The following is a 22919-nucleotide window of genomic DNA, read 5'->3' as shown; positions in this document are numbered from 1 at the left end:
CAGGAAAAATTACCTAGCGAATTCGATAGGAAATTTTATCGGAGTTTTTGGCCCATTCTGTTGACGAATTCGGGAGCTTTACTGCGCGTCTTTATTTTTTCTAATACATAATTTCTCCGAGAAACTATTTCATTGAAAAATTCAGTAAAATTTCATCCTGTAAACATTTTCTATCCTGACATTTTCCATGGGAATTCATCGATATGAATTTTCAAAGTGTTTCCACTCAATTTTTCATCTTTTTTCATTAAAAAAAAACAACAAAAAATTCGCTTCTTATGTGTGCGTTTTATTCAATAGAAATGTTTAATGGAACATGATGAATGAAACTTATTCTATTGAGACAGTTTTCACAGACTTTCTCGACATGAATTTTCTTCAAAGTTTTTTTCATCCTATTTTTCATCTTTTTTCATATTAAAATCAAACAAAAAAAACAAAATAAAAAACTGGAGCTGAGGAATTTCTACAGAACATATCACAATAGAATATAAGTTGCATAGAATAATCAAATTCTACTAATTTTTCTTATAGAATACTTCTATCTATCGGAGAAAAATGCGCAAATAAAATGCCAATTTTTTCGATCAAAAACTGACTTTCTATCGAATTCGCTAAATTTTTTAATGAAATTTTACTGTGCGTGTTCACGGAGAATAAAATGAAAATATCATTCATAATTAATATTCGAGAATTTGGAAGTAGAACATCCAATAAACTTAATTTAATTTATATTCAAGTTAATAATTAAAAATAATATTCTTCACAATTCACCTCTAAAAATGCCAAACTTAATATTGAAGTAAAAAAGAATCATAATTAGATGAATAAATCAACAATTAACAAATCAAATAATGATTTACCCAGCTCTGCACCGCAGCCCCACAACCAGCACTATTCAAATTTTATTTTCATCACTCTAGATTGATTTCGCTGATGAATTAAGGTTACTACTCTAATTAAAGACTGTTCTCATATCTGCACGTATTGCGTTATCACTGCAAAACGACTCCATCTCCCCATCAACACGAATAATGACTCAAAAATACAATAATCATTTCAAAACATTAGTAGAGAGGTTTATTTGTACCCTTTCATCTCTTACCTAAGCACTTTTCATACAGAAATATATGTTTCCATTTGTCTCAACTAGTCGAACTTGTCCTATATCACTTTTCAATAATTAATCGATCAATTAATCAACTTAAAGTACGATAAAATTATAATATTTGGTGTATGAAAGATTTTTTGACGATTGGAATATCCTACTGATACCAATTGTCAGAGAGAATGAGCAATGGCGACAGACTCTCTGGCTTTTTCCACTTCTTCTGGGCAGGGTCCAGCTCCAGAATCAAGGCAACACCACTCGCTCGTGCTTTCATGGCTTCGTTCGCCTCCTCGAGGAAGTGCTGATTTATCGACGTCCAGCTGACCCATATCTTCTGAAGATTCGGGGCACATTTTATCAAGTCTAGTAGTCCGTCGTTGCCGATGCCCTCGCACCCTCGACAATCCAGTTGAATTAAATTCTGCATTGCTGATATCGTACAGTCGCTCACTCCAGTTATAAATGCCATGTTCAATATCTCCAGGTGGGGGAGCCTGGCGATGTCCTTGAAGGAATTGTCAGACAGCTCTCCGTAACGATCTGAGAGAGATAAGTTCATTAAACATCATCTTAATTAGTGTAAGACAGATGAAGAAATATTTCTTTGTGGAATGACAATTACAAAAAAAATCTCTAGGAAATTTCAATTAGCGAAACGTCGCAAAATGACAATTAGATAAATTTTGTTTTCATTTTTCTCCAACATCCCTTGATATTTTTGGAAAATTTCAATTGGTGTAGTCAGCAAAAACTGAACAGAATTGATTAATCTCATCTCACAATTTCGTTAAAGTGTTAACTTGGAGAAGGAAATGACGAATTAGTTTTCTACTCACTGTACAATATTAATGTCTTCAAGTTTTTACAGTTCTTGGCGATCCTCGACATGTGGTGATCGCGAATGGCGAAGGCTGTCTCCTCTAGGGACAGGTACTCCAGCTTCTGGAGATTGGAGATCTTCATGATTTGACTGTTGTCGACCCAGCAGTAACGCAGGTCCAGGGATGTCAAATTCTCCAGTTGATCCAAGCCAATCAGATCTTCAGTCCCGAGGACAAATTTGCAGAATTTTAAACGCTTCAGGGAACGGAATTTTGAGACATTCTGTTGAATTTGAAAGCTCTTATTAACAGGGAGGAGGTGAAAGTTTACAATTCAGATCATTTCTTATGAATTTATCTCGTTGAGGGCTGGATTTAGGAGAAAGCGTCCTGAGAATTTTTTTTAGATGAAAGAATTTCCGATATAAAATGTGCTTTTGGATAATTCTCAGCTTTAGAGATATAAAAATAGTCTGCATTTAATTTTCAACTCAATTAAAATTAAATAAGTCTGGAAATTTCATGTTCACTATTTTGACAATATCTCAGTAATTAACTAATTTATGAAAAAATGATATTAAATCTTTTTTGTGACTTGAAAAATTTGAAACAAAAAATGCCTTCTGACATTTTCTCTCAAGTCTAGTAGTTTTAGAGATAATTCTGTTATATTATTTCATTATTTCGTAACTAGAATTACTGAATCAAAGTGTAATGAAATAAAATAATAGAATTCTGTATTTTTAATTCTCACCATTGAAGCCCTGGTATTCCTCACGTCAGAATCCGCCACCACCAGCTGAATTTGCGTCACAATTTCCGGCTCCAATTCCTCGAAACAGTCGTAAGTAAAGTCAGAATGTACATTGTGAATGGTAATTGACGAAAGCTTTTTACAATTCCGGAATATCCTAGACAAGGCGCCATTGTATTCCCTGATTGGCCTCACAGGGAAGGTGATTTTGATCTCCTCCAGCTGTTCACAGTGCCTCTGAACCACCGTCAAGTAACTCTGTCTCTCGTTCTCAACTGGGATCTCCAGGATTCTCAGGTAACGACCCGATCTTTCGAAGACGTCTTCAACTTCTCTTCTCGTGAATTTGTTGTACTCGAATTGCCAGATCAGTTGTTTGACATCTGGCCAGCCAGCTCGACTGATTTTCCTCCAACGTCTGCACACTAGAATTTTATGATTCAGTAATTTTATGGTTCGTATTCTTTATGTCTGGATTTCAGTGGTGTTTAATCACATACGAAAATTTTCATACAAAAATCTAAATTCTACAGAAATTAAAAATATGCTCAGCTGAAAAGGCTCCAATTTTCAACGATTTTTTTTCAAAGAAAAGAGAGGAAGAATAGAGTGGAAAAACTCGGGAAATTCACGTCCAGGAATTCCTGTAAAAAATGTCTCAGAGAAAAAAAAGTATGGAAAGATGAAATTTTAGTGATTTTTTCTACGAAATAATTTCTGTGAAAAAATGTGCTTTGGGCCAAAACCAAGAGAATTTTCAGTAGAAGTTTAACAGAATTTTTTAACACTTTCGGTATGTTTTTCTATGAAACCTTATTTGACAAGAATTTTGTTAATTTGTACGTATGGACCAAAAAATTATCCCAAATGGATACATTGCACTTAATTATTTGACTGCATCGTTCCTGCAATCCTATTTTCAAATATTTACCGATATTTATGAATATTTTTATTCTTTGAACTTGAACTTTATAACCCTCACCATAAATTATCCATGTTCGTGTCATACCTTTTTCAATCGTCAATCTCTGAGGTATTGGCAGGCACGAGAAAATTTTTGCGAGACAATCATCCGATAGTTTATCAATCGGTGAGTAATCCTTCCGCAGTTGACTGATTTTATGCTCAGCTGTTAATAAAGACCTGGAAAATTGACAACCACCCTCACTCAGATGTTTCCATTCTCGTTATTCTATCGTTTTCAATCAAATAGCAATAAAAATATGATGCGGTAAATTTACGTGAAAATTAATTAAACAAAATTTACGTAATCTTCAATAGTATTGGCAAAAAATAACAGAATTATTTTGTAGAACTTCAACAGAATCTCTATAGAACCTATAGAGTTCCAATAGAATTTCAGTAGAATTCCTTACAAACAGAGAAAATACTGAATTATTTTTTCATCTGTGCAATAACACTCACTCTATGAGATGATTTTTGTTTTTGAAGGTAACACTTATCCTGTCATTCATCATCGTCAGTTCAATGTCACCATGGTTGGACAGAATGAACTGGAGGTTCTGCTCGTTGAACTATTGAACATAATTTTTTCAATTGATATGAGTCTCCTCTAACCTTTCAGTGCCAATTAAATTGCAGTTGTCATGAGTACTAGAGAGGATTGACTCACCTTCTGGGAAATATCCCGGCAGAAACACTCGTCCAGGTTGAATTCTCCCATTCTGATGATTTTGAAAAATTCTTCCAGGCGATTATTTACAACAATCCTCTCAACAACGAACAAACCTCAACGCCATGTCTCACAAGGCAAAACAAACACTGAGGCGCCGTTGCGCGGCTGCTTTGAGAAGGTCAGCAAATGTAATAACTTGAATTTTAACGATTAACTTTTGTGTTAGGGTGACTAAATGTGGGATTTTTAGATGGTGTCTGTATGTGTGGGCTTTTTTCTTCATTTTTTCACAAGAGAACAATCGAATTTCGTTATTCTTTTTCATGAATATAGACTTTAATAAGCTCTATTCATTGCCACCAATTAAAATTCAATTTTTCATGCAGATTCGAAAAAATTGATATTTTCCAAAAATCGATTTTTCAACGATCACTCAAAAAATTGTCATCAAAATGGAATTAGTCATGGCTCAAAAAATTGATAACAATGCCCTCTTGATTCTGTCAGAATATGATGGGGGTCGCACAATTCGGTGTTGAGTTACAGCACATTGTTTATGCGATATGAAAGAGAAAATCGGTTTTTTCATGATTACTGAAAGAATCATCAGTAATAGCAATTAAATCAGGGCTTGAAAAGTATAGTTCAATGGCTTCTTAATCAAGTTGAAAAATGGTCAGAACAGCATCATTGCTTATCAAGTTACTCAATACCGTCATGAGCTTTTTATATCAAAATCTCTATCTCTATTAAACTCAGGTACCAGTCTATTATGTTGAATACTTATTCATATTGATTCATGGTCCCGACTAACTTCTGCCAGAACCTGGGTTAAACTCTGTCTAAATCCTGAATAAACCCTGATTAAACCTTGATTGAACCTTGATAAACCCTAGACTGAAATCGAATTCGAGTCTTCAGAGGGTCTGAATGCAGAATCATTCGACAGAGCGAAATAATACGGAAAATTTTGATGACATTTCAATTGACAATAGTACTGTGACATGAAAAAATAGAAGAAGAGAATAGTGAAATAAGAATTTAAAAGAGAGAAATCATTCGTAAGCAAATTGCCAATTTATTAGCAACAATAAATATACTTATTTATTTTAAAAATGCAGTTGTCCACTTGTTTTCAATTAAAATATTCTTAAAAACTTGCCCGACAATTCAATACAATATAAATTCAGTACAATTTGTCCTATCAACTTATCTTTATTTTCATCTGATATAACAATTCGCATCCCTCAAGCTGTTATAAATCGCAATGTACCTCAATGCGTCCTTCATCTTAGGTAAAATCAGGTCCCTACAGACATGTTCTTTGCTCTCATACAAAAAATCCTTGCAACCGAGTTTCTTTATGAACTCGAGAATAAAATCGAAGCAATTGAATTCCACCGGGTGGTAATGAGAATCCTTCCACTGGGGGCTTCTCGACAAATCCACGAGGACATTGTCCCAATGCTCGGACCAAGACTCGGGGACTAGTCCGTCGAACGATATGCAGTGCCTCCACTTGGTGAAGTCATTGAAGACGAACCCCCGCTGATCGTATTCGAAAATTCGGCGCTTTGAATCGACAATGCCGATGTGCAGATCATCAACCGGTCTGTAAGACACGTCCAGGAAGATTCCTGACGATGGTTTCATGATTATCGACGTGGGCTTGTCCCTCCCGTTGGAGAACGGGTTCGGCAGTTGGAAGGGAGTGTGCGAAAAATCGGTTATGACTTCGGCGCAAGTGGGACAGCTTCGGGGCACCTCTCTGCAGAATATCGAACGCTCGTCGCAGTGTTTGAAGCAAATTATTTCGAAATTCTCACTCATTTTTATTTCAGGATTAATGATGAGAGGATTTCTGGGAATATTTTGGATGATGGATTATGGTATTGCTGATATACTTGATGGATACTGGTAGGTTAGATCCATGAACCGTTATTCTTCCTTCGATGGCGGAATTTTTGAAAGAGGAACACAAGTCGACGCGTCGCACACCGAGGAAAAATTAATTTCTTTGAAAAAGTTCAGAATTTTTTCTATTTTTTTTATCATTCTATCATAATTTTTGGGAATTTCTACGTGATGTATGACTCAATTGACAATTTCGGATTACGAAAGATAAAAAAATCCAGATAACATTCGAAAGATTGTACACCCGGGCCTTAAACATTCTCATTTAATTTAACCATTTCACAGTAAATCGCGTGAATACAGAGGCGAATGCACCCTTTTGTTTCCCCCGACATTCATATTGTCATGAAGAAGACATTTCGCTCCGTTGATTTCGATAATAACACATATCACAGCACCATCCACACGCCGATGATTCACCAAGAGGCGCTGATTCATCACCAGAAATGAGCAAATCGGATCTGTCAGACGTAATGCACGGGCATTAAAAAAATGATATCTTCGTATTTAGCCTCTGGTTTTTCCAGGAATGTCCCTCGGACGGAAGGGAATCGAGAGACCGCACGCTAATGAGACAGCCTGATTTCGAAACACTCGTTATCAGCGTGAAAAATCTACACACAGTGATATCGCTCCTGAAGTGTGATGAATTGGATGTTGTTGTATCCACCCTGAATGCGCTGTCGAAATTCGTCAGAAAATCGTTGAGGAATATTACAGTTCTCCTGGAATATCAGGTTTTGGGGGACGTCTTGGCCCTCATTGGACATGAGGATTTCAGGATACGAAGGTTTTTGGAATTGAATTAAAAATTAGATTCATGTGATATTTAGCATCGAGATAGAAATCCTGAAGAGATAACAATTTTTTTGAAATCTGATAATTTAAAAATTTCATTAAGATTCAGAAGAAAATCGTCGTGCTTTCAGAATGAAGATTTATTGTCAATTTTGAAGTTTTGATGTGTTTCTTTTATCCACAAATTAAATGGAAAAATCTTGAGCAAAAACGATTAGAAGATTTTATTATTCTACGCAACTCATTCCGCTCAAATTTTTTTTCTACAGAAATTCTTCGGAATAAATTTCTCACTTTTTTCTCACTGTATTTTGTTTTATTACTGACGGAAAAAATTAATAAAAAAGTTAATTAATTTCTATATAAAAATTTCTAGGCATAAAGTTTCCAAGTTTTTTCCGCCGCATTCCTTCCTTCATTTGGCCGAAAAATTTAATAAAAAATAAAGATAAAATTCATGCCGAAGTATTTCAACAATAATTTCCCCTCTGAAAAATTAAATTTGCAATAGAATTCATTGGGAAATTCACTCTTGGTTTTTTTCTCCTCGAAAAATAAAATTTTTTTCTAAAGAATGAGATGTAAAACCGAAGAAATTGATTTGATATTAGTGATATTGGTGATAATTATCATCTCTTCAAGGTCTGCCACGGGACTTCTCGCTGAAATGACAGTCCTGGGGTCCACCAGGAATATCATTCTAACCGATGAAAAGGAGAAAAATCATCTGCATCGGTTCATGAATATTCTCCATGACGAGTCAGATGTTTCGGCACAAAAAAATCTCTCAAAAGTTTCGTACAATTTTGCTGACGATGTTTTCGGAGCTTGTAAAATCCTGGAGAGTCCATATTTGAAGGGTCTTCTGATTGGTCTCCAGTCAGTGAATCCTGATGTGAGGAAAAATTGTCTTGAGACGCTTGAGCAACTGATGACAAATCCATTCGCTGCCGAGCGAATTTGCTCGTTGAAGGTTCGATTTAACGAAATACTTTCCTTTTTTTCTAGTCGAACATCAGAGGGTTTATTTGAGCCCCATTTGACGCCAACTTTCCGGACATTTCACAATGATTTTATTGTCCTGTCTCAAATTATTTAATAATCATTTATTCATATTTATAATATTATGAGAAATCGATTTCTACTGAAAATTATGCAATTTTTTTAATGGATATTTGATAGAAAAGTCTTAACATTTTGGTTTTTTTGAATGAATTATTCTTTTTTTTTGTATAAGTTTTTTTACGGGACGATGGCCATTGATTTCGTTTCGAAACTAATGTTCAAGGAAAAGTAAACAATTTTAACGTTGGGATAATGTTGGGGCAACGTTGGGCCAATGTTGATCTCAATGAATCATTGAATTCAATTTAAAACACATCATCATAAAAATTCCATTCGCAAGCAAATTGCTAATTTATATCAAATATATTGACTGAACTGCGACGACAACCATTTTGCGGATTTCTTTTGATGCAGCACAGGAGTTCAATTTTGAATTATTTTACGAAGTGGAACTTAACGAAGAAGGTGGAACGATGCCCGAGGCAGCTCTTTACTTGATGAAAAATTTCTTACTCCGGAGGGAGAACGAGGAAATCCACCGGCAGTTTCGCGATTCCGGGGGGCTGGAAAAACTCCTCGAGATCTTTCGCGTGAGTCAGGAGAATGAAAAATAACCAGGTAGTTGGTTTTCATGGAACTGATTGAATTGTTATTCCCCCAGAATAACGTTTGGGAAGATCTTCATCTACCCACTTTTGAATTGTTGGCTGTCGCAACTGGGAATTACAAGACTGCGGAGTATTTCCAGTCGCTCATCAGTCCCGAGGAAATATCGGAATTTTTGGAGATGAGTGATCCCATTGTTTTGCGGTTAATGGCCAATTTGTCAGCAATACCTGAATTTAGCAAAGTGAATATTCCAATTGGACATCATTGCGTAAAAAATATTTCGATGTGATAAATCAATATTTTTGGCGTAATAGGGAACTTGCAAAATTTTTTTTTCTCAATTTTTAATTTCACGTGTCGGCCTTAAATAATTAATTTTTTATTACTAAACTTTGGAAATATTGTTCGTTAATTAATAATTGATTGTGATCCTAATATTTGGACCAAAGCCATTATGATTCAAAAAGTGCAAGAATGCAAAAGAGAACGCATCATTTTTTTAATTAAAAAAAATTAACACTAAATTTTTAATAGAAATATTATTTGTATTGTATAATATTATATATATGGCTTTGGTTAGGATCAAAGCCATTATGATCTAAAAAGTTCAAGAATGGAAAAGAGAACCCATCATTTTTTTTAATTCAGTAGTGAACTGGTAAATCGGAATAAGTCGATTTTTACCATTGCCCAGTTTTCAATGAATATTTCAAAATCTAAGAGAAATAGCAAAATTGTCTTCGTAACCTTTTTTGTAGAGCAACCTGAGAGCTACAAAAAAGGAAATTACAACAATTTCGCTATTTCCCTTAGCTTTCGAGATATTTATTGAAAACTGGTCAATAGTCAAAATCGACTTATACCGGTTTACCACTGAGCTACTGAATTGAAAAAAAATCAACACTTCAAGTTTCGCCTTTAAATGATGAATTTTTCACATATAAACATCAGAAATATCGCTCGTTAATTAATAAACATAGCGAAGCGGTAAAGCAGTTAAAGTGGACTTGGCCCTATTGTCGCAACTGAGATCCTCATCTAATCCTCGAACTTGTCCTTTTAGATCCTCTACGATCTGGGAATAATTCAATTCATCTCAATCAATTTGAATGCAGAATTAAATCCTGAAATGTTGAATCCCATTTGCTCGATTGTCGAGAATATCTGTCGCTCGAGGTCCGCCATGAACGAATTGATAGACATCGATGTGACGGGTCGATTGATCGGTACTGATGACAACAATTGAATTTCTGTCGCAACTCCATTCGTCTAAATAGAGTAGAGAATTCCTATTCTCTTGAAGTTCTATTAGAATTCCGTTAAAAAATCCATTTGTTTTTCCATAAATGACTTTATCTGCCATTTTGTTAAGAAATATTTAAAGAAAAAAAAGAAGAAGTATTAATATCAGGAAAATTTTTAAATATTCATCACTAGATTTTCATTTTTTGGTCATTTTTAACGTGGAATTTTCTTTTCTTCGAACAGCACTCGTCTGAGAAAATCATTTTTCCCAGTGCGGAGTTCTAATAGAATTCACTAGCGAAGTGGTAAAAGGAAATAAGTCAATTTTGACTATTGATCAGTTTTCAATCAATATCTCAGAATCTAAGGGAGATAGCGAAATTTTTGTTATAACCTTTTTTGTGGAGCCGATTGAGTGCTACAACAAATGTAATTACGAAAATTTCGCTATCTCCCTTAGATCCCGAGATATTGATTGAAAACTGGTCAGTAGTAAAAATTGACTTATCTCCTTTTACCACTTCGCTACCGAATTTCTTGCAGAAAGCTTCTTTATGAATTCATGAATGAAATTCCGCACGTCCAGAAATTCTGAAAGCAGAAGATGTCGAGTGGCAGATGAAAGAAGCTGCCATATTCGCCGTAAAAGAACTAGTATCTCGTAATAATCGGAACGGCGAATCCCTCGTCAACTCCAACGATCATTCATCATTGATCAAACTCGCGCAGGATGACAGGGTCCCGATGCACACGAGACTGGGATCTCTGAACATTGTGAATGCCCTCGTCCGCATGCCGAAATTTCGAAGGTTCTTCAGGCATTCGACGATTATAGAAATGTTATCGAGCTTTTTCGATGTAAATCTCCATCATTACAATTCCTGCGATTATTTGAGATGATAATGAGATTTTTTTAAATTAAGGATCGAGTGGCCGATGAATTGATAATCGCGACCCTCTCGATACTGTCTCATCTGTTCGTTGAAGAGGAAGCGAGACGGTTCTGCCTGAAAACAAATTTTCTGGAGAAACTCTGCCCTCTGATCTGCACTGAACGCCCACTCCCTGTTCAATCCTGCGCTGTTCAATTGATCGAGCAATTGTGCTGCGAGGAAATTTTAATTGATGAATTTGTCAGGATTGGATATCTGGATGCGTAAGTGTATAAACGCAGGAAAAAATTTCATATAAAAGGCTAATGGATTCGATAGAAAATTCCATTGCATTTTTGTTGAACTTTAATTTTCTATTTCTGTAAAAAAAATTCTGTTGAGATATTTTCCATGGGAATTTCTCAACATGAATTTTCCAAGTTTTTACCATTTTATTTTTTTAGAATTTTTTATAGAGAATTTCATATTTCGATTAAACAATTTCGATTGAGGCATTTTCTATGGGAATTCCTCGACATGAATTTTCGAAGTTTTTTCCACTTAATTTTTTTATCTTTCCACTGAAAAAAATTAGACAAAAAAATGTAGAAAGCTTGAGCCGAGGAATTTTTATAGAAAATATCTCAATAGAATAAGTTGTACAGAAACATCGAATTCAATTTTTTCCATAAAATATTTTCCATTGAACATTTCTATTGAAAAAAAGTTCGGATGAGCTGCTGAATTTTGCAGTAGAACCGATCAAAAACTAATGGAAAATCCAATAGAATTATCCAGCAATCATTCATTCAAACAAAGTTTTCTTAAACAATACTCCCGGAATTCCTGACATATCTAACATTCATAACTTTAGCCTATTGAAGAATCGTCAAGTTATGCGAGACGTAATTCCCACATGGGAGACATGTCTGCAGACGATGCTATCAGGACATCTCCCACTGAAATTCGCTATCACAGGTCATCTCTCATTGCACGACATCACGAAGGATGGATTCTACGTCGAGAACCGACACTGTCATACGTGAGAATTCAATCCAATAACTGGAATTATCACCAATAAAAAAATAACACGCACGAAAAGATTTAATAGAAAAACCTTTCGAATCGTTAGAAAATTCTATTGAATTTCTATCAAACTTTCTATTAGTTTTCGGCTGATTCTATTGACGTGTTCAATAGAAAACATTCAATTGAAAAAGTCAACAGAATTCGATTTTTCTGTGTAACTTATTCTTTTCACATATTTTCTATAGAATTTGCTCGACTCAAATTTTCAAAGTTTTTTTCATTCTATTTTTCTTTTCTTCTCATCAAGAAAATCAAACGAAAAAACTTGGAAAATTTCAGCCGAGGAAATTCTATTGAAAATATCTCAATAGAATAAGTTAAATAGAAAAATTTAATTCTATTGACTTTTTCTACTGACTATTTTCCATTGAACATTTCAATAGAATCGGCCAAAAACTAATAGAACAGTTCAATAGAAATTCAACAGAATTTTCTAACGAATTCGATAGGTTTTTCTATTAAATTTTTTCGTCCGTGGAAACCGAAATCATCTTCATCGCAAAAACGAAAAGGAATTGTCTCGTCGCATTGAACCGATTTCCCTTCAGGTTTCCTTCACTGAACGAATTATTGGCATCGAGATGTAGTCCGATACAATGTCTCTACACCGTTAATTTTTCCAATGATATTTCGCCTCGGCTGATGCACGGGAGTGCAGAGAGCTCTATTTACTGGGCCGAAACGTTCGAAGACGATCGCAGTGGCAGGATATGCTTTTCCGAGACAGTTTCCATGATTTGTGACGAGAAATTCGGACAGTTGAGCCCTGACCCGAGCCTCTGTCAAAGTCTCGATATGTTTCTGCGGATTCTGCAGACGAGTGAATCCGTAGACAGGTAATATTTTTTTTTCCTCTTTAAAAAAAAAAGAATATAACATTTTTTCCTTGAATTAGGATTATTTCCATTCGAAACTTGAATATCATATTTAATAAGAAAATATATATAATTTTTTAAATATTGTTTTTTTTTTCATATAAAAGAACAATATTTAAAGAGTTACTATTAATTATTAATAATTAAAAAACAATAATGCAAACAACAATGTAAAAAACAATACTTAAAAATTATTATTAATTATTTGTTTTTTTATATGAAAAGAAATAAAAACAAATAATATTGTTTTCATTTTATTTAAAAAAATAGTATATAAGTATGAGAAAATTTTATATATTTATTGTTATAAAAAATATCTTCATCTTATTCATCTTCCCTTTCAATAACTAATTTAAATGGCAATATTTCTCAATTTTCATTCCCAAGAGTTTCATTCAAATGAAATGTCGAGAAAATTAATTTCCATCTGCGCAGGGCTTTCTCCGATTCTCCCAGCGTAATAGACATCACAAAGATTGAATCGAGAGCTAAACTACTCGGGAAGTTCATCGCCCACAAATTATCCGACGTGAATGAGTCATCTAACGAGTGCATGACAGACAAATTGAGGAGTCATCTTCAAGAGCTACGAGAGAGCCTGGAAACGAGTATAATTCCCCTCGGGGAATTGCGCTTCGGTTCGTACTTCGAGAGGGCTGTACTCTTCAAAGCCATCGCAGACAGGATTTGTCTGCCTGCTGCGCTAGTTCGTGGAGAGTACGGAAAGTCCTGGGTTGAGGTAGCCGTCCCCCAGTGTCATGAGGAAGCTTCCAGGAACTATCTACCGACGAGACTTTTACGCCCAAATTATATTGTCGACTTGGTGGACGATCCGGGGGAACTCATTCATGTCGATAGTAATCGAGCGAGAAAATTTTACGAGTATCAATAAACTCGTAAAATGCGAAGTGTGAATCCATTTTTTTTAACAATTGCGTCGAATTTTCATGAAGCCCGCCTAACAAACAAAAGAGAATTGAATACCATTCTACGAAACATGAATAAACGAATCATAATTGTCCAAATCATTTAGGTCAGAGGAAAATAGAATAATTCTACTTTCTTAATATTGCGTTTACTGAGGTTTTCTTCGAACAAAGTTGATTAGAATTAATAGCTAGAATTATGAGATTATCTCACATTTTTGACGTTAAGGATAGGAGAACCTGAATGCAATATAGTAAAAATGATGATCGATTTTTTCACTTTGAACAAATAATATTAATATCCAAATACAAAATTTCTGATATGAATAAAAAGAAGCTGTGACTCAATATTCCAAATGAAGTTTTAATTTTTAATTTGGTGCTGATAACACGAGATGACAATATTCTAAGCACGGAATTATATTGATGAGATGAACAACAGATTAATTGAATTACCGTGTGAACTAACTAAAAATTGATAACAGTGTGGGCACGCACTTTTACCAGAGTATCAACAAACATTGAATTCCAGAAATTCACACTCTAAAGTGTGTTCTACAAGGAATTGAATAGTAATTATGATTAAAATCTTATTCAGTGAGGGTAGGAATTAGAACATGAGCAAATCACTTATTGTAATATGAAAATTTAGCAGCTGATAAATTGGGACATATGATTCTCATCGTTCGTAGTGCATTTTGCAATGACAATGATTATAAACAATTAATTGAAAAAAAACATTTCACTGGAGTCTCGATGAAATTAACTTCCCCATTGACAATAAAAAAAAGTATTTATTCACTGAATAATTACATAATTACATGCATTCTAATCCATACAACAAGGGTTCTCACAAGCTGAAGTCAATATTCATATAAAAATCGTTATAAACATTATAAATAAACACGTATAAATAATCATATTACTACTGAAATGGTGTAGTTTGTGGTTGTAGCGAGCTGTTGTGTCTCACTTGGTTCTGTTGAGATTGTCTACTATCACCGAGTTTAGCGAGACCGAAGAAACTTTTATCAGGCTGGAATAACGTGTATCGCGCGGGACCAACTTCTTTCAAGACGATGCGATCCCCTGATAACAGATACGTTACTTGAGCTGAGAAACAAGATCTGCTTTTGTGGCCATTCCCAGGACTGTATACCTACGAAAAACAAAATTAAACTCTTTCATCTTTGGGTTCACCATCACAATAACAAGATGATGAATTATTCCATTATTCAATTGGTCTATTTTTTTTTCAAAGAACTATTATTCAAAGTCTGTAGTTCTTTCGAAGAACATTCGCTGCTGCCATTCAATTGTGAGAAATTTGCCGTTTTTGGCGTTAAAAAAATCTACTGAAATGCAGGGAACACTTTGCGCTATGAATTCTCAGTCAAAAGGGGCTGAAAAAATCTGGAAAATGGCTTAAAAAATTTGTTCATTTTATACGAATCGGATGAAGCGAGCTGAGGATGATTTGAAGAGGATAAATAATTTTTAGAAGTGTTTAAAAATGCGAGGTGGAAGCGTCGTCATCTTTGACGCCCCTTACAGCTGTGGAAGGGGGAGAGGGATCCAAGCAAAATGGCGGCGCCCACACCTGGCAACCATTTTTTATTTTTTCCCATGAAACCAATCATGATTGATTGATTCCAATTCATAAAATCAATTATCCTCTTCAGGTTGTTTAGAAATTGTTTCATACAGTTCTCAGCAAAAGAACAAAATTTTCGTCCTTTTGATTTTTTAATTATTTTTTTACTGAAAATTTGTGGCGCAATTTTTTTTTCGTATTTTATTTTTTTGAATTGCTGAGGCCATTTCCCGAGAGTTGATGCATCAAAATTATTTTCAGTAACCGACATGAATACAAACCATGCATTGTAGAATCGGTCGCCCATTGACGAGCAAATGAAACCCATTCTCGTCATGCTCATCGAGATAATGAATCTGCGCATAAACAAGGTAGAGTCCGGTCTCGTGAACGGTTAATCTGCCATCTCTGGCTAATGAGAAGTATCGATTCATCCCGAGATCGTCCATCCAGTCGCTGCCTCGCCAAGCCTTGAAGACTCCCTCGTTGTGCCTGGCGCGACCGTTCCCGGTGTGCTCGTCATCCCTGTGGAATAGGGTGCTGTCCGCACCATAATGGGCCGCGAATATCTGGCGGGATTGGCGGATGTGCCTGCGGGACATTCCCCGCATCTTCAGAGACTTCTTCATTTCAGATGATGCCTTCTGGTGGAAAACAAATGCATGTGATTTTTTTTAGTCACTACCGCGGAATCACGCTCATCTTTCATCTCACACTGAGAGAAACAATTAGTTCTGTCGAAAAATTATGTGGGTGCTTTCGCCAATTATTGGTATGGTTTGCATCATTCAAAACTTCTAAAATTTTTTTAATTATTTCAAAAATTGTTCAATTTTTTTTAATAATTTTGTTTTTGAAAAAAAATTACAAAATTATTTATTGGTTTTTGGAAGAAAACCAAATTTTGTTTTTTTTTTTCAAAAACAAATTTTATAAAAAAACTGAAAAAAATAGAATTTTTAGAGGAAAATTGATGAAATAATTTTGAAAGTGCAATTTTTGAAAATTACGAGCATGTTCTATGGATAATTTATAAACAATGAATTTTCCACCATAAAAATCGTTTGTTCGGAATCATAACACATTTATTCCTATTCAGAATTTTACCAGAAAGACTTCAGAAAGTTTAAACAATTTGAATTATTCAGTTACAAAAAACGAATGTTTAAAAAACTAATAATTCTGTGCAAAATAACGATTTTTTAACGATTTTTAACGATTTTTTTCAAACTACTCTCACGCGGTTTAATTCATAAAATAAAAAATGAACGACTGCGCTCGATTTCTTCGAAATAATAAATGTGAAATAATTATTCTGTCTTGACCAAAAAACTCATCGAATTATTTTACCTTTCGATGCGGCCTACGACGTCTGCCCCCATAATACTTCTTCGGAAAAATCGTGTTCCCAGAGTTCGAATTCATCGAATTTTCATTCGTATCATTTTCACTACTTTGTAATGATCCCGAGTGAAAACCTGGAGTTTCTCCATTCACCTGAGGAGTCAGGGATTCTTTAGCGATGAACCGTTTGGTCTTCGTATGCGGAGATTTGGCGGAATCTTCACCGCCAGTTTCTTCAGTTTCGTGGAGAGTTGATGGAATTTTCCCATCTTTTTCCGCAATTGATGCCGATCGTGATGTTACCGTAGTTTGATCACTTCTCATTGATGACGTTGTTTCGTAATCATTGAGGTAATTATTCTGGCTTGTATCGTAGTCATCGTAATTGGAGTCGTAATCGTCGAGATCAGTGTCGTTGAAATCATCGTCGTCGGCGTACAACTGTTGATTATTTAATTAATGGTGGGATTAATTACGATATCGAAAATTATATGGAGGGAATCGGTAGTATTTGCCATGATGTTCTCATTTTCAACGAAATTTAAAACTAGACACGGACGAAAAAAATTAATGAAAAACCTATCGAATTCGTTCGAAAATTCTATTGAATTTCTATTGGACTGTTCTATTAGTTTTTGGCCGATTCTATTGAAATGTTCAACAGCAAATTACCCTGTTCTTTAGAAAAAGTCGAGAGAAATCGATTTTTCTATACAACTCATTCTATTGAAATATTTTTTATAGAATTTCTTCGGCTCAAATATTCGAAGTTTTTTGTTTGATTTTCTTGGTGAGGAAAAAATAACAATAGGATGGAAAAACGTAAAAAATTTGAGACGAGGAAGTTCTATTGAACATTTCAATAGAATCGGCCGAAAACTAATGGAAATTCAGTGCAATTTTCACACGAATTCGCAACGGTTTTCTCCCGTACTTAATTATTTATTATCTCCTAAGCGGTAAAGTACACCCACTTACAATTTTTTTCAATAGCCCGGGAATATTACAAACATTACCTGTAAAAAACACGGGAGCAATCCTAGCAGAAACCTGTTTTCCAGGGATAAACCTCAAATTTCAATAATATTCTCGATCTCACCTGTTGCTCGAACGCCCTGATCTCCTCCAAGAGATTCTCCTCATAGATCCTCTGCTTCAGCGTCTCCAGATCAGCCTTGATCCCCTCAATATCCCTCGCATTATCCACAATCTTCTTAATCTTCACCGCCTCAAATGCTAGACACACAATTGCGAGACAAATCGCCAACAAACTCAGCAGCATCTGACGATTTATTTTTAAACATCTCGATGTCTTCCTACTCAAGCCCCGTTCAATGTCCGATTGCGATACGCTCAAGTTTTCACGTGAAAAATTCAAAAATGCCCGAGTCGACTCGTCACTCGCCGATATTTTCTCATTTCTCTGACCCTTGACCCTCGCCTTACGGTCCACCGGCATAACCGAGCTCATTTTCTCCATTATCCAGGCATAGAAATTTTCCGCACACTTCGATCGATAAATCACCTGAACTATCCCTTAAAAATCATTGGAGAAATTGAAAAAAAAATTTTTCTTCCACGAGTTTTCGATGTTTTTTAATCAGAACCTGATTTCACATTTTTGGATTTGATTAATTGTCATTTTTTCAATGTAAAAAGCTGAAACGATTCACGTGATTTTTCATGTGTGATGAGCTGGGAGATACGTTCAGCCGGCGACACGGACGAGTGTCGACTGATCCCGGGATAATTTCAGTATTTAGTCTTCGCTCTTGTACTGTCTTCTACCATCTCTCCCCACGGAACACGAAAATGCACGCGTACGTATCATGATTCAGTGGATAGGAGGGAACAGAATGGGATTTTTTTTCAAATGGTCAATGAATGGTCTTCGAGATCGGCAGAGGAGAATTGAAGGTTTCTTAATCTGTGGGGGATTTTTTGGGATCGAGAATCGAGGATTTCCACGCACGAAAAAATTCAATAGAATTCGATTTTTCTCTCTAACTTATGCTATTTTGATATTTTCTATAGAATTTCCTCGGCTCAAATTTTCCAAGATTTTTTAATTATATTTTTCTTTTCTTCTCATCAAGAAAATCAAACAAAAAAATGAAATACAATAAATAAAATAGACAGTATTTTGTTTTATTTTCCTTCAAAAAAATTCTGTTGGGATATTTTTCATAGAAATTCGAGGCGAAAATTTTCATGATAAAAAATTCGACAGAATAAATTTAAAAAAAAAGACAAATTTATTGATTTTTATTTGTTTGCATATTTTTATAATTTTTTTGCTTATTTTAAAACTTTTCTCATTTAAAAAATTCAATACAAAAACTTGGAAAATTTCCCCCAAGGAATTGCTATAGAAAAAAGAAATGAACCAATCGACATTTTAGTAATACTTCAATAGAATCTCCTGTGTCTTCTTTTTTCAGTGAAATATTTTGTCTGACGTTTTAGAAAGGCCCCACCCTGCAGTCTAGACAAAAATGTTTTCATTTGCTCAGGGTATCTCGACATTATCGTAATGGGTTTTCCGGGTGTTATCAGCAGCGTCAAATCAACTAATTGGACGAGTCATGCAGAAGTCAGGGGAATAGTGCATAGAGAAGAAAAAGAAACTGATAAATGAGATTCTTGTTTGAGAGCATGGAGATATTTCAAGCTGCGAATTACCGCTGCAGACTGGGAAATTTCATGGAAAATCTTTCGAAATCATGAATAATTCGAAATTAATTGAGTGTAATTCATCGGTTTTTGCTTGTGGATGGAAGCGTTGTAATCGCTCAAACTGAAGTTTGCAATTTTTTTTGTTAGGGTAACTAAAATGGTCCAAAAAGTTCGAATATACGATTTTATGTGATTATTTTATTTAATTTTAATTTTAACATATACCATACATAGGATGAGATTTATAGGAGCTGCAAAAGTTGATATTTCTTGTATGCTCAATTCGATACATTTAAAGCTTAAGGCAATAATAGTAGGAGTTGACTTTTAAGTTGGAAGAATTTAGGAATTCATCTACGATAAGTATTACTTCTTTATCTAGGGTGATTTGTTTTTTTTTCTCCATTTTTGTTTTCTTCTCAAATTTAATTTTTTTTCCAGGATATTGACTTTAATAAATTTTATTCATAGCCACCAATTAAAATTCAATTTTTCATACAGATTCCAAAAAATTGATATTTCCCAAAAATCGATTTTTCAACGATCACTCAAAAACTTGTCATCAAAATGGAATTAGTCATGGCCTTGATTGAATCTTGATTAAACCCGGACTGAAAACGAATTCGAGTCTTGAGAGGGTCTGAATGTAGAATCATTTGACAGACCGAAATAATTCGCAAAATTTTGATGACATTTCAATTGATGATAGTACTATGACATGAAAAAGTAGAAGAAGAGAATAGTGAAATACGAATTAAAACAGAGGACCCATTCAGAAGTAAATCACTAATTTGTTAGCAACAATAACTATACTCATTTATTTGAAAAGCCATTGTCCACTTGTTTTCCACTTTCAAGATCAGAAGCAGTGAGGAATTTTGATTTCCTCCACATGATGAAAATATTCTCATGCATCTGGAGAATGCAATTGTGGACATATGAAGAGCGATATTAATGATGTAGTTGGTGGAATACTTGACTTTGAAGCGAAATTATGATTTCCTGGAATAAGGCCAGTTGCCCCTCGCCCACATACGCTTATTAAATACGTTTAGTTATGATTAGGCATGCCATGTGTACTCCAATAACTCGTGAATGATGTCAAATGACTATCGTATCGTTTTATCAGTTCCCACGACGTGTATTTAGGGGAAATAGCAAATCGCAGCGGATTGAGTTGCATTATCAAAATTTTTTATCGATGATTGAGTGCGGAGAGGGGATGAGTTACGGTGAACGGGTGGATGTTTTCGTTGACGAAGGCGTGTCAATTTTTATTCGAAGAAGTTTTATAGCGTGGGACAGTCATAGTGAACGAACTCGCGAGTGGAATTTTTTGTTCTGCTGCGAAATTTTGCACGACAGAATTGCATGGAAAAACCTAGCGAATTCGGTAAAAAATTCGATTGGATTTCTATTAAATTTCCATCGGAAATTCTATTGATTTTTGGCCGATTTTATTCAAGAATTTCCCTGTTTTACTGCATTTTTTTTTTTAATAGAAAAATGTGAAAACTATTTTGTAGAAAAAATCCGTAGAATTTTCTTTTCCTCTACAAGTGTTTCTATTGAGCAATTTCTATAAGAATTCTTCGTCATGAATTTCCGTAAAAAATATCTCAATAGAATAAGCTGTACAAAAAAATCGAATTTCATTGATTTTATCTTCAAAATTTTCCGGTGAACATTTCTATTGAAAAAAAAACTCGCAGATAAGTTCCATAATTCTTCAGCGAATTCACTTTTTTTTTCGGATTTTTCGAATTCAATTCACGAATAACTCGTGACGATGGGTTGCATCACTTTAAAGCAATAAAAGAGTAAATAAATAACTCATGAATTTACCATAAACAATGTGAGCACTTGTAATTTTTATAGAGTAGAAATCGCAATTATGAAAGTACATTTCGAGAATGAGCGAACAAAAGAAATATTTTGCGAGGCGAGTCATCGCGCTCAGAGGACAGCTGCAAGGCTGTCCTCTACTTATCCCATTGCCAATAATCTGAGATAATTGCAGAAGTTTACTCGATCCTAACGGGATATATAATCCGAAAGCGGATTAGCCAGCAATTTTATTTAAATTCCATCAATTTATGTAAGTCAAAGTGAATTTATTAATTAATATTGGATTTGCCGATAGAATTCTAATAGAATTCCATAGCATTTCTCGGCAAAAGCCTAGCGCCTAGCGTAGTTTTATTAAATTTAAATTTCTCTAGAAATAGAAATAGGCGCTAGGGCGAATTTGATGGAAAATTTTATTTTATCTCTATTGAATTTCTAGAGAAATTTAAATTCAATTTCATTCTATTCTATTTTGTTACTTTATTCTATTCTATTTTATTTCTATTGAATTTCTAGAGAAATTTGAATTCAATAGGAATAAAATAGAATTTTCCATCAAATTCGCAAGGTTTTTCTATGAATTTCTTTCCTGCGCAGGAATTCAATTGTAGATTTTTAGTGGATTTCCGTCTTAAAAAAAAAACAATTAAATATTCAGTCCTTGAGAAACGGGTTTCGTAGGTATATTAGAGAGACTTGTCCCGAAATCTGGAATGACCCACTTTTTTGTCTTCCGAAGAGATAATGGAGGGCTTAATGGTTTCACACACGAAAAAATTTAATAGAAAAACTGTGAATTTGCCAGATAATTCTATAGAATTTCTATTGAATTTTCTGTTAGTTTTTGGCCAATTCTATTGAATAGCTTCAATAGAAAAATTCAATAGCATTTGATTTTTCTATACTACTTACTCTATAGAAATATTTTCTATAGAAATTCCTCGATTGAAGTTTTGCAATTTTTTAAAATTTTTTTCATGCAAAAAGAAGAAAAATTGAGTGAAAAAAACTTGGGAAATTCATGTTGAGGAATTTCTATAGAAAAACTCTCAATAGAAAATTTGTATAGAAAGATGAAATTCAACTGAATTCTTATATAAAATAATTTCTATTGGACATTTTGTGGGTAACAAAACCCCAAAATCCAGTAGATTTTTCTAGCGAATTCTTAAGGTTTTTCTATAAATTTTTTCCGTCCGTGTAATACCCCAATCGAACTCCTCGTTGAATATCAATTCCGTTTGATTTCCCTGCCCCATCTCCAGCAAAACCGAAGATCGAAAGGTTCTATAAATACTAGAAAATGCGAGGCATGTTTCGTCTTATCCCTTTCTCAAAGAATCTAAAATTAAAGAGAACTCGAATAAAAAGCCACTGACAAACAGATGCATGTGCAGCTCGCACATGGCGAAATAATCGCAATGCAGAAGTGCCATCGAAACAACGGGACTTCTTCTTTCCCTCTCCTTCTTCTCTATTTTTGGGGCACTGGCCATTTGTTTTTATTGCATAAAGTTATGAAATATGGCAACTGAATAAAAATGTTATTTTTTTTATTTGTGAACACGCATGAAAAAAATTTCATAGAAAAACCGAGCGAATTCGAAAGAAGATTCTATTGAATTTCCATTGAACTTCTATTGAAAATTCTACTGGGTTTTGAGTGATTCTATTTTTAATGGAAAATGTGCAGTAGAAATTATTTTATTGAAAAAATCAGTAGAATTTGATATTTCTATAGA

General features: G+C 34.4%; 3 protein-coding genes across 4 annotated transcripts; all 3 read right to left on the bottom strand.

Moving 5' to 3' along the window:
• Positions 1-1054: 1054 nt before the first annotated feature.
• On the bottom strand, positions 1055-4450 carry LOC107043119. Its single transcript, XM_015264439.1, has 6 exons — positions 4320-4450; positions 4112-4221; positions 3696-3829; positions 2687-3111; positions 1948-2215; positions 1055-1651 (listed from the first exon to the last, which is right to left on the bottom strand). Exons 1-6 carry the CDS (start codon positions 4368-4370, stop codon positions 1266-1268), a joined length of 1374 nt encoding a protein of 457 aa, XP_015119925.1. The 5' UTR covers positions 4371-4450; the 3' UTR covers positions 1055-1265.
• Positions 4451-5543: 1093 nt separating this feature from the next.
• LOC107043050 (MKRN2 opposite strand protein) lies at positions 5544-6152 on the bottom strand. The gene has a single exon (XM_015264351.1). It carries the CDS (start codon positions 6150-6152, stop codon positions 5544-5546), a length of 609 nt encoding a protein of 202 aa, XP_015119837.1.
• Positions 6153-14489: 8337 nt separating this feature from the next.
• LOC107043091 (protein eiger) lies at positions 14490-18376 on the bottom strand. Of its 2 annotated transcripts, none has more exons than XM_015264402.1 (4): positions 17753-18376; positions 16660-17094; positions 15591-15953; positions 14490-14874 (listed from the first exon to the last, which is right to left on the bottom strand). In XM_015264402.1, exons 1-4 carry the CDS (start codon positions 18131-18133, stop codon positions 14641-14643), a joined length of 1413 nt encoding a protein of 470 aa, XP_015119888.1. In that variant the 5' UTR covers positions 18134-18376; the 3' UTR covers positions 14490-14640. The 2 variants fall into 2 exon arrangements, with proteins under 2 accessions (XP_015119888.1, XP_015119889.1); XM_015264403.1 differs by having other exon boundaries at positions 15591-15950.
• Positions 18377-22919: the final 4543 nt, after the last annotated feature.

Source organism: Diachasma alloeum, unplaced genomic scaffold (assembly GCF_001412515.2).
Source record: "Diachasma alloeum isolate Michigan unplaced genomic scaffold, Dall2.0 Dall_scaffold_00547, whole genome shotgun sequence".
Lineage (NCBI taxonomy): Eukaryota > Metazoa > Arthropoda > Insecta > Hymenoptera > Braconidae > Diachasma > Diachasma alloeum.
Note: the sequence above shows the minus strand (reverse complement) of the source record. Positions and strands in the feature narration are given on the sequence as shown.

What these genes read in the sequence shown, in the direction of transcription:
- LOC107043119 (XM_015264439.1), bottom strand. Translation starts at nt 4,370, where the DNA reads ATGGGAGAATTCAACCTGGACGAGTGTTTCTGCCGGGATATTTCCCAG. An exon ending in GCCGGGATATTTCCCAGAAG is followed by an intron (nt 4,222 to 4,319) that starts GTGAGTCAATCC and finishes TATGTTCAATAG; the next exon opens with TTCAACGAGCAGAACCTCCA. An exon ending in GAAGACATTAATATTGTACA is followed by an intron (nt 1,652 to 1,947) that starts GTGAGTAGAAAA and finishes TATCTCTCTCAG; the next exon opens with ATCGTTACGGAGAGCTGTCT.
- LOC107043050 (XM_015264351.1), bottom strand. Translation starts at nt 6,152, where the DNA reads ATGAGTGAGAATTTCGAAATAATTTGCTTCAAACACTGCGACGAGCGT.
- LOC107043091 (XM_015264402.1), bottom strand. Translation starts at nt 18,133, where the DNA reads ATGGAGAAAATGAGCTCGGTTATGCCGGTGGACCGTAAGGCGAGGGTC. An exon ending in GTCGTAGGCCGCATCGAAAG is followed by an intron (nt 15,954 to 16,659) that starts GTAAAATAATTC and finishes GTTTTCCACCAG; the next exon opens with AAGGCATCATCTGAAATGAA. An exon ending in GACCGATTCTACAATGCATG is followed by an intron (nt 14,875 to 15,590) that starts GTTTGTATTCAT and finishes TGTTTTTCGTAG; the next exon opens with GTATACAGTCCTGGGAATGG.